This window comes from Corvus moneduloides, chromosome Z, assembly GCF_009650955.1.
Source record: "Corvus moneduloides isolate bCorMon1 chromosome Z, bCorMon1.pri, whole genome shotgun sequence".
NCBI lineage: Eukaryota > Metazoa > Chordata > Aves > Passeriformes > Corvidae > Corvus > Corvus moneduloides.
The window spans coordinates 38,118,418-38,129,901 of NC_045511.1; the positions used below are offsets into that span (position 1 = coordinate 38,118,418).

At 40.2% G+C, this 11,484-nt stretch overlaps 1 protein-coding gene across 1 annotated transcript; it reads left to right on the forward strand.

The window, feature by feature from the left end:
• The first annotated feature begins 1,696 nt into the window (after positions 1-1,696).
• Positions 1,697-11,484, forward strand: LOC116438234 (fructose-1,6-bisphosphatase 1-like). The gene is made up of 7 exons (XM_032097004.1): positions 1,697-1,899; positions 4,301-4,463; positions 6,151-6,243; positions 7,269-7,412; positions 8,628-8,765; positions 9,964-10,083; positions 11,062-11,484. The coding sequence occupies exons 1-7, from the start codon at positions 1,730-1,732 to the stop codon at positions 11,251-11,253; spliced, it is 1,020 nt and encodes a 339-aa protein (XP_031952895.1). The 5' UTR covers positions 1,697-1,729; the 3' UTR covers positions 11,254-11,484.

The following is an 11,484-nucleotide window of genomic DNA, read 5'->3' on the forward strand; positions in this document are numbered from 1 at the left end:
TTTTATACTGAAGTACAGCTCTTCCTGCAGATTACTGATGTACGTTAGAGTCTTCACATTTAAGGCAAACTGTCCCTAATCAGAGACTCTGTTTTTTTCCAGGCTGTTCTGCCTACTCGCTGCTAGCCAGTTGGAGTACACTCATCCAAAATTTTATTGGCTCTTTGCTATTTGTTGTTCTCTACAATTGAGACTGCAGTAGCTGCTCTAGATGGTTGTAAAGCATTGCTTGCCTTTAAAGAATGAGCTAACCTCAATGTTTTGTAAATTTTCCCAAATCTACCTGTCTCTAAAAGAACTTTTTAATGATAGTGGGCTGTTAACCTCTTCCCAAAGACTGAAATATCTCATTCAGAAGAGCCTTACAACTACTCATATCTAATACCTTCAGGAGTGTCTGCAATGCTGGGCATGGGAGAATTAGGCCAAAGTTGTGTACACTTTCAGGAGAAGACATTTATGCATACCTTTGAAGTATTTAATGCATGGATATGCAACATGCTTTGCATGAAGATAGAATGTATGTATATATGCAAAGATGTGCATCTTGTGAAAGACTTTTGCCCTGTGTTTGACACCATTTGGAATGATTTCAACCTGTGGTTTCAATTTCGAATTTGAGACTGTGCTTATTCAACTTGTTAATGTATTCTACTGAAAAGTAATCAATTTTTAAAATATTCGTCTTCTTAGATAACACAAATATAAAAAAATGGCTAGTACAACAAATCTGGACTGTACAGAGTATAACACCTGTTTTCAGATTTGTGTTTGCCAAATTATTGTGTGAAAGGGTGTATCTAGGGTCAGGTGTTGGGTGAACCTGGTTTCCCTTACTAGTGCTTGGATTTTTCTGATCAAACATAAGCAGCGAAACATATTGCTTGACTGCTGCAAAATCAGGAAGGCTGGAACCAAAAGAAAAGAGATTCAAGAGAGCCTAGATTCCCTTGCAGCAGTATTTGTGCGAGGTGCATTAGCTTCTAGCTTCTGAAGTGGAACTCAGCCTATGCCTTTCTATTGAACAGCTCTGGAGAGTTTGTTATAAAAGTCTCATTGGGTCCAGCTCCCAGGGGCTGTTTCCTTGCAGCTTTTTTATGATGTTGGATAGGTTGGGACACGTGGGGTCAGCATGATCTCCGTACACAGAGTAAGTTAATACTTGATGGAATCGGTCACTAAATGTGTGTTTTCCCTGTACTGATGAGTCAGGATGAGAGCATTCCTGTACAGCAGAAAATACTAGCCTTGCTCTGTAGGTTGTTCGCAGTTCACTATAATCCACAATGACCCCCACGGAGTTTTTCAATCAAGTGGTGAAACCATGCTGACTTCTGAGTTTTGGGGCACAATTTCAGGACCGTTAGCATTGAAGTGTGACCACTGCAAACACTAAGAACTACCAGCACCCGTGTGTCGATCGACTGTCTGTGCCGTTCACAGAACGAATGCCCAAACCATCCTGACCTCGCCTCTCCCCGCACAGTGTATGAGACAACGTTTGGTTAAAAAAAAAAAAAAAAAAAAAAGTGAGCGGCGGGGCTTTCCCGCCGCGGATATTTCAGAGTGTCGGTGGGACGGAGGGGTAGCATCCCTGTCCTCATCCCCAGCCCGCGGCGGCGGTGGCGGGGCCGGGCCTGTCCCCGCCCCTGCCCGCCGGCCCCGCCCCGCCGCGCTGGGCCAAGAGGCGATGCCGGCGGCCGCAGCCCCACTCGCGCCCGCCGCCACCATGACGGACCGCTCCGCCTTCGACACCAATGTCATCACCATGACCCGCTTCGTGATGGAGGAAGGCAGGCGGGCCAAGGGTACCGGGGAGTTCACGCAGCTCCTCAACTCCCTCTGCACGGCCATCAAAGCCATCTCCACCGCCGTCCGTAAAGCGGGCATTGCCAACCTGTGAGTCCAGGGATGCACCCCTCACCTTCGCGCATCCCCGCGGGCCCAGGGCATCCTGCTGTCTCCGGGGTGGTGGGTGTCGGGATGAGGATGGGGATGGGTATTTCTTTCACCAGAAAAGCCTGTGAGTGGGGTTGCATGAGCACATCCTCTTGCACAGAGCTGAAAGTAACTCCTTTACTGTCTTGGTTTCTTGATTTTTTTCAAGTGATAGAGGTCCTATGACTTCTCAATAGTATAAGGCATCCAGTCTTTGAGAAATGTCTGCCAATAATAGAACTTCATTGTTACTTTCAACAGGTGTGGGTGCCTGGAACCATAAGACCACATATACTGAAAGACAAAGCCTAGCAAAATATGGCTTATTGCTCCTTGCATACTGCTTGATATCAAAGCACCATTTTATGCTTTGAGGTGTGTAATCAAATTCAGAGTGGTTTTTTTTGCATATTGCATCACAGCAACTAGAGTTTCTCTACAAAACTTTGGGTGTCTAAGGCTTTTAGAAAGTGCACTGGCTAGGAATGGCAGTGTCTGTAGTCAGCCAGGCAGAGGGATGTTGTTCTGGAGATGCATCAGAAGGAAATTGGAACTCTTGAAATGTGAAATAGCTGAAACTGCTTGTAGGTAACTAATCCTCCTAAGTATTTTACATATTGTTCATAAGCCCAGTTGTGTGTTATCAAGGCTTTAGAGATGGGCTACTTCATTACTTAATGGAAAATGTTGTAAAGAGAAAATGAATTTGCATCTACAAGCCATGCAGTTGAAAATATAATTTTTAAAAAGGCAAAACTCCTCCACTTTATGTATGTTTGAACTATATTTCTGTTTTGACTTCAGACTGCATGTAGCTATGGTAATTTTTAGTTGTTGTGTGCTAGCCCTTTCATATGCCTCCTATATCTATCGATACAGACTAGGGTTTCCTAGATGTAACCTGATATGTAAGCTTAAGGTCCTATTCCTTTTGTGTCCTACGTGTGTGTCTGTTGGCAGCTGCCCACAGGTTTGGTATCTGGGCCCATAGACTTGCCTTATGAGCCCCTGGACAGTGGGTTTGACTCTCCAGCAGCACTAGGACTGCATTGGACTCATAAGCCTCCTTGAACAGATCTCCTACTGTGGGACTGCATTTTATAAGCAGTGGTGAGATTTTGCTTTGCTGTCAGGGAATGTGAACAAGTAGGGATCACTGGAATCCATTTCTTTGGACCACCCTCAGAGTCAACTATATGCTTAGTACTGCTCAGCAGGGGAGGTGTAGAACAGCTGAGGAAGACATACAGACCCTTTCCAGCTGCAGGCTCCACACCTGACACCTTGTCTTCCCCTCCCAGGAGTCCCCAAAAGATGAGGTGTGAGAGCTGTGCTGCTACTGTGCCTCCACATAAGCATGGTGTTCAAAGTACATTTTTTTCTAAAAGCACGTTCACAATTGTAGAAAAATATTCAAGCCACTGTAACAGAGAGAGAGAGAGAGAGAGAATTATGTCTTTTTCTTTGTCTCATGCATTAAACTGAATAAGTGCAATGCATTGCTAAAGTAGTGTGTTCAGTGTTATTACATAAAACCTGAAATACCGGTGTTCAGCCTGATCAATGAACTGTAGCTGAAGTACATAGGAGTCAGCTGAATGCGTGCCCAGCTGGCTATTGTTTTTCTCTTCTAAGAGCTAAGCTTCCCCTTTCTGTTTTGCATGCTTACAAAATCACCTATCATAAGGTCTCCTGGTACTTCTGCTTGCCAGATGGTTTGATTCTGATTAGCTCGCAGCATTTTATTTGTGTTTCTTATTTCTATTTCTTGGTTCTTTCCCCAAGGAAACGTTTACTGCTTAAAATCAAAACTGAAAACATTGAACTATAAATATGTTGATTTATTTGTGAGGAGACTCTTTCTGCTGCAATTTGCACATCAGGAGTATATTACATACAGAAGATAGCATAACTAGCATGGTCAGATTCACATACAGATTCATATTTAAAAAATAATATATTCCTATACTGTTAAAATACACAGTTTTTTAATGAATTCTTAGCTTTTAGGGAATGCAGAGCCGTAGAATTCAGGAATAATATGTAGGTCTTAAGAGCTCACTAAGAAGCACAGTTGTAACTCAGCCTTCATAGCCTGGTCTGGCTGTGTTTACCTGTAGTTTACGAACTATTGAAAAGCAATTCCTTGTTTTGTATTTCTCTTCTAGATATGCAACCACAACTAACGTTAACAGGTCTCAGCAAGAATTCATTGGGCAGTAAATAAACAGGCTTAGAGAGCTGAGATGCCATTTGAAAGTGCTGTATGTTTACAAGACATTTTACAGGCATAAGAAACAGAATACTTTAGAAGACACAGTGCTCCATTCTCACGAAATACTTTGTCTTGCAATTGCTCTAGCTATGGAATTGCTGGGTCTACCAATGTGACTGGAGATCAAGTAAAAAAGCTGGATATTCTTTCCAATGACCTGGTGATTAATATGCTCAAGTCATCCTTCAGTACATGTGTTATTGTGTCAGAAGAAAACAAAGATGCTGTGATAGTGGAAACTGACAAACAGGTTAGTAGCTTTAAAAGTTCTCCCTGCTTGATTTCAGATCAGCCTGTACAGGTATACTGCTCCACATCTAAAAAAATAAAACTGAGCTAGAAGTTTCAGAAAACAGGTACTTTCCTAAACTGGCAAGTGAAGGTGGAGGTGATGGGTGGAGAGAGTGTTAGTCAACATTTGTTCTTTCTGTCATTCAGACTTACGTTTGTTGGTTTGGGGTTTTTTTCTGTGTTATTCCTCCCCACCTTCTTTTTCTCCCACCTTTTTCTTATTGTAGAAAAAATATTTCATTCATCACCATCTGATCTCTGGAACTATACTCTGAGTTAGTCAAGCCCTTTTGAAATGTCGCTTTGTGAGTAGGACACTGATGAGCTGTTCTCTGCAGGTCAAATCTCGAGGTCTTTAATTCTTGAAAATTCTCCTTGAAGCCCATGAAAGACTTAGCAACAATGAAACAAAAGCATTTTTAACATTTATTATTATTTACATTCACAAGCCTGCATGCACTCGTGGGATAGTTCCTATTTCCTAGATAATATTTTGGTCTGATCCTGTAAAAATCTGAGTAAAAATTTAGTAAAAGTGAACAGCAAAATAATTTACAAATTTACATAATTTGCAAAGTATAATAAAGTTTGTTTTGTTTAAGCAGTTCTCTCTCTCCCTGTTGAGAAATCTTCAAAATTGATTTTCTAGGCATTAGATTTCCTTAGCTCTGAACAAATATTTTCGAAGATCACTGAAGGAGTCTCAGTATTAATGCTTTTCTAAACTAAATGTGAGCCAATACAGTGTTTTTATCAATGCATACTGGGAATTCATACTTGCAGATTAGAGCATTGCTGAACTTAAATAAGTTTCTGACATGCAGGATAAAATCAAATGAAAAACAAATAAACACTGTTGTTACACACCATTATTAAGACAACTATAAATGAAATGAGGGGGGAACAAAATATTTAAAAGGTACAGTTAATTCAACTTTTTCCCCGGTACTGGCAATTTCCTGTATCTACAGGATTCCTTAATCCAGCAATAAGGCAGGGGCTTCTTTTTTGGCCCCCCAAACCCAGGGTAAAGTCAGTCTGGCTAAGGTAATATCTGACCATTTCAGGGCACAGATAAAGGAAAATGTACAGTTTAGGCATAGCAGCCATTAAAGGGCTTTTTAATATCTCTATTTTTTAGCTCTGCATGAAAAGGACTGATTTTCATTTGTTTTTTTCTTCCTTATTATTAAGAAAGACATGTTTAACAGAAGAGAAAGTGCAGCTTAGCCTAGGTGGTGGATATGACAGGATTGGCTTTAATTACACAGATGAAAGTAAACCAATAAAAGTATTCCCCCTTTTTTTTTCTCATATTAAAAAGTGTATGAGAAAACTTCACTTTTCCTGTGTTGTTATCTGCTATGTACTTTAGAGATTTCTGTACTTTAGAGATTTCTGTACTTTAGAGATTTCTGTACTTTAGACCAGCTTCTGGTCTGGCATAAATCACGGTCTTAATCAAGAATGAAATCTGGGCCAAAGAATTGCTGACATCTGAATTCGGTTTCTTTATAATCTATAAAAACCTTTTAGTTCATATTGCTGTGTAAGTCTCTGAGAAAATGTACCTACTGAAATGCTTTTATCTGGGGGAAGTTCATAAATACTGTCACTAATTTAGTTCCCTCTTTTGTATTTTCCAGGGTAAATACATAGTCTGCATAGACCCTCTAGATGGTTCATCAAACATTGACTGTCTTGTTTCCATTGGGACCATCTTTGCAATCTATAGAAAGGTAAATTTTTTTCATGTAGAATAGGAAAAAATATTACTTTGCAGCTTTTGGTGAAATAAAATTGCATGGGAAGACTTAATAAAATCTAATTAAACTTGTTTGTGAAAGAGACTTTCAGGGCAAGCTTTAAGTTAAATCTAGTACTTCACAGATGCATGGATTTGGATTTGAATTTGTCAGGATTTGGATTAGTCTCTTAGAAGATGAAGAACTTATGTGGAAGCCTAGCTGATATTTAATTAGCCAGCTAATGAAATTACTGCTTGGAAAAAATAATGTCTTAGGTTTCATGAATATTTGTGTTGAGGCAAAATACCACGTAGTTGTCATCTACCTGGGGAATGTGCTTTCAGGTTTTCTTGTTCTCTGTACTAATTGTCCTGTTAGCCTGAGGACAGGCTTCAAAAACAAGCCAGAGCTGAAACATGTCATGTGCATTTGAAGTGTCTAATTCACTCTGAAAGGCAGAAACCCTGTCTGAAGGAGCTTGAAATACCAGACTTACAGGTCACAACATGGGGGGAAAAAGTAAATCAGATAAAACACACCCAACTGTCCATTTCAATTGTCTTTTATATGTTTTCATACATCCCAAAGTAGCTATTTTCAACTTCATTTTTGTAGGAAGCAAAAGAAAACAAAAAAAATCCCAAGTACTTTTGATCAGCCTTGAACTCTCTGAGTCATGTTTCATTTCTTTTCAACTGTGCCTCAGAGTTTTCCTCTGAGCTGTGTTCATCATCACCTAGAAGGAGGTACATAGCTCTTTATTATCTCCTTAATCCTTTCCTGCTTCCTGCATTCCTGCTAGGCATAGTTAGAAGAGCATTTCTAGATCAATGTGTTTGTATCCTATATATAATTTGTATTAGTGCATCCAGTAGGAATCTCAGTTGTGGATCATGGAATCATTTGTGCCACCTCATGCATGGATGTGGAGCACAAGACTGTCCCTATCCCAGAGCCCAGTTATGTACCAGCAATAGAAATGAAGTAAAATCAACTATATTCTTTTCTTGTTCTAGGTGTCCCCTGATGGACCTTCTGGGAAAGATGCTTTACAGCCTGGACGTAATCTCGTGGCAGCTGGATATGCGCTCTATGGCAGTGCCACCATGCTGGTACTGGCCACTTCTGCTGGAGGTGTCAACTGTTTCATGCTGGATCCGGTGAGAGTTGTCTTCTGTTTCTTTGTTTTGCTATTAGGGATTACCAGCTACTGTCTTTAAGAACTGTTTGTCCCCAGGAAAATCAACCAAAGGAGCAGCTTTCAAGGTAGCATGAAGGAATGAAATGTAAGTGTACTCGTACTTACAACCCATCAGGAATAATGTCAGGAGACTTGCATTCCTTGATGCAGGAGTGCCATGTGTGACTCAACAACAGGAAGACAGCTGAGTCAGCAGAGCAAATACACAGCATGTGTAATCATGTGATATTTAAAATAAGCAGTTTTCTGCAGTACAAAATGCCCTTTAAGTCTTATTTGTCTTTTCCTTAATGCTAGGACCTTAGTAAACCAGAGGAGCAGAAATATTTAACCTTCTTCTGTGTTTTCAGATCCCACCACGATGTGTAAAAGAGTAAGTGATGTGTGTGGGTGATGTAACATTCTAGCATGCATTTACCATGAGTTTTAAAACAAAAATCGTGTAGATCATAGCTGAAAGTAGTTTGCTTTAGTGGTCTGTTTCTTTGTGATCAGTCAGGCTGTGCCACCTGCCAGTCTTAAATTTTTATAACCTTCTGTGATCAAGCTGCAGGAAATACAACTTGGTACTTTCTGTTTAGTAGCAGCTTAAATAGATGCATGTATTTTTAACTATGTTTAGGTAACAGATTTAGCTTTGAGCATGCATGCACGTTATTTTGTTTACTCTTAGCACTAACTTGGAAATTTACTTTAGAGAAAACTAAACAGACCAGCCCTTGGTCACAGGCTTCCAGTTAGCCCAAGCTAAAAGGAAGTGGAATATCTACAGCTATTTGAGCATGTTTATGCATTGGTTCAGCCAGCACTCTCAGTTTCCAGACTCCTCAGAGTTTGGAAACTTACGTTGTTTTAAGTCTAGCAAAAGAGTGGAGAGATAACAAATTTATGGACAACAGTATTTTTTGGGCATAGGAAAGAGAAAGTGCTTGGAATGGTAGTGTGAAGAAGCTTGCATGACCCCAGGATTCATGCTTTGTCTGTGTTTTATGGATAAACAAAATACTTTGCACATAGATTGCAAAGACCACTTTTTTGTAGGTACTGAATTATTTTTAAAAATTGGCAGTGGTAGTAAATTTTTATTTAATTGTGTATAGTACTGGACTATGCCTTGGTTTGCAAATAAGTGAGCAATTAATGTTAACAAATAGCTTTTCTTTCTTACTGTTAGGCAATTGGAGAATTCATTTTGGTTGAAAGGGATGTGAAAATCAAAAAGAAGGGAAATATCTACAGTCTCAATGAAGGCTATGCTAAATATTTTGATCCTGCAGTCACAGAGTATCTCAAAAAGAAGAAATTCCCTGAGGTAAAAGATCCTGTTGACAAGCAATGTTCATGATTTCCAGTGTTATGATCAATCATTCATTCTCTCATGCACTGTTCAGAGCTTGTTTTCCTTTCCTGTCTATTTAAAACATAACTTGGTGTAGGACTCCTAATGAGAGCAGTTGATGTAGCCAGATATTTCAGCTTTCTCCAGTATGGCACTATACCTCTTTTGCATTTTTTTTCCTTTCTTCCTTTTTTCTTTTTTTAAATCTTTCTTCCTGAATGAAGGTCTGAGTAATGGTGCTGGAGGCAAAACTGGGCATTTGGTAATCAAGCAGAGAGGAAATCTTATCTGGTGATGAAGAAATTTGATCAACGTGTTGTATTGCTGCTTCCTCACTGCAACATCTGAATAGCTGGAGAGCGGAGTGCAGATGGCAGTGGGTCATTGCTCAGTGGCGACACGAGCTGTGTCCTAAGGGTGCCTCTCACTTGGAAATCTAGTGTAGTTTCAAGGCCTGCTTTGTGGTTGTGTGGCTTCCTGGTGTCAGGAGGCCCCAAGCGCCAAGGAGTGCCCATACAATGTTTTCATGCCTTAGACGTTTCATCACTGGAGTTACTACGCTGACAGTGAACTGTGAACACCTACTTTTGTTAAGTGTTAGTGTCCCTTCCTGACTTCCTGATCTTGCTTTGAAAGAAGACTGATGTTTCATCTGACGTCTTTCCAGGCTTAAGGTGCTGTGTATTTAAAGTGTATTCCAGGGAGTAGAATAAGGAAATAATATCAGAAGTCAACTATTAACATTTTCTTAACAAAAAAATTGCAGAAGCTGGCAAAAATGGTTGGAAGAAGTAGGAAAGATCACTTCTTTTGCTCCTTTTATTTTTTTCCTGCTAGAAAAGACAAAGCCCCAGTGTTGATTCCTACTACTTGATTTTTTGCTACTAGAAATGCAGTGTTTTCCAAGTATTAGAGCCAGTGGAGAGCTGGGATACATTTTCAGTTGTTGGCACTACTGCTCATCTATGCTGAGGTCTTCTGCCATTCCTTCTGCTTGGATTTTCCTGGTTAGAAAATGAGGAGGATACTGACATGCTCTCTGAAACTACTTTGAGTATTATCAATGAAGCATGATACGGAGAAGAAAGATGTTAGGACTGCTACAGGGGCATGTGGGGGAGGTTAACCTGATGTTCTCTAGAGTTACTTTTATTGAAATGTTTTCCTGTAGGATGGCAGTTCACCATATGGTGGGAGGTACATAGGATCTATGGTGGCAGATGTGCATCGCACACTGGTGTATGGAGGAATCTTTCTGTATCCTGCTAACTCCAAAAGTCCCAAAGGAAAGGTAAGCCTGAATAAGCCCAGTTACAGGAAATGTTACTTTATGTAGACATTTCACTATCAAGATTAATATTTTGATTGCAGAACCTGTGTTGTGTAACTTGGTAGTTTGTATTTCTTGTAGGGGGGGATATGGCCATCCCTTGCACACTGTCACAAGTGACAGGACCCTATTGTCAAACACCTATTTTAGGGCTGCTGCTCACCTGTTTCAGCTGCAGTGACTTCTCTTTACCTGCAAACATACCTAGATTATGGAACATACCAGGGGGTATGCTGCTCAAACAGGCTCCTCTGCACCATATCAGCTGAAACTGGTGGTGCTGGTCCCAACCAAGTAGAAGATCACAAAGCAAACAGTCTGCATTACCCTGAGATTCCTAGTGCAAGCTAGTTTGTAAGAAGCCTAAATGTAGTTGTCCCATTGGGAGAAGCTCTGCCAAAGGGAAAACCATTCCCATCTTGTATGTGGTAACAGGGCTTCATCTGGAGGAACTGTGCCTGACTGGATCTGCCAGGACAATGGTCAGTCAGGGAAGATCACACACTTACAGGCTGACAAGGGGACTGTTTATTCAGCAAAGACCTTTGATCTGTTTTGTAATTGTCTGTAAATTATTGCTTCAGGTTGCAGATAAGATACAGTTATTCATTATAGAAACTTAGTGGCGCACTCAGAACGAGTGTTTTTCTTTGTTTTCACACAGTCCTATGTGCTCTGCCTCGTTAATGGTTGTGTCTTAACATACAAGCTTTATCTCTGTGTAAATAGCACAATGCAAACATGGACTATCGAGAAAGCACTCGGATTGGGCAAATCCAGCATTCACTGTGTTTTGTTGAAAAGCAGAATCCACACAATTTGAAATAAAGAGTATTTAGAACATTGATTGGTTTAAAATCAAATGCCAAATATATTTACATTTAATGAGTTTTGGCGTTGCCTGGCCTGACTTCCGCCATTTTGACTTTTGTCTTCTAGCTGAGACTGCTCTACGAATGCAATCCTATGGCTTTTGTTATTGAGAAGGCTGGGGGAATAGCAACAACTGGTCATCAAGCAATACTAGATATAGTGCCTGAGGATATCCACCAAAGAGTGCCTGTTGTCTTGGGGTCTCCTGATGATGTGAAGGAGTATCTTGAGATAGTCAAGAAGCATTCAGCTAAGTAAAGAAAGCTTGCTGGATTCACTGTGCACAGGGGATAAAATGTCTTACGGCTGATCCAAAGAACACACTGCAGTACTGTGAGATTGAGCTGTCTGACTTCTGTAGCAAAAGAGCAAATAAGCCATATTTTCCTAAGATTTTTTTAAAGTAAAATCTTGTGCAATTGCATTGTGCAATGAAAGGCATTAAAAGATTGCATTAAAGGAAGCATTAAAAATTAAAGCAATGGAAAA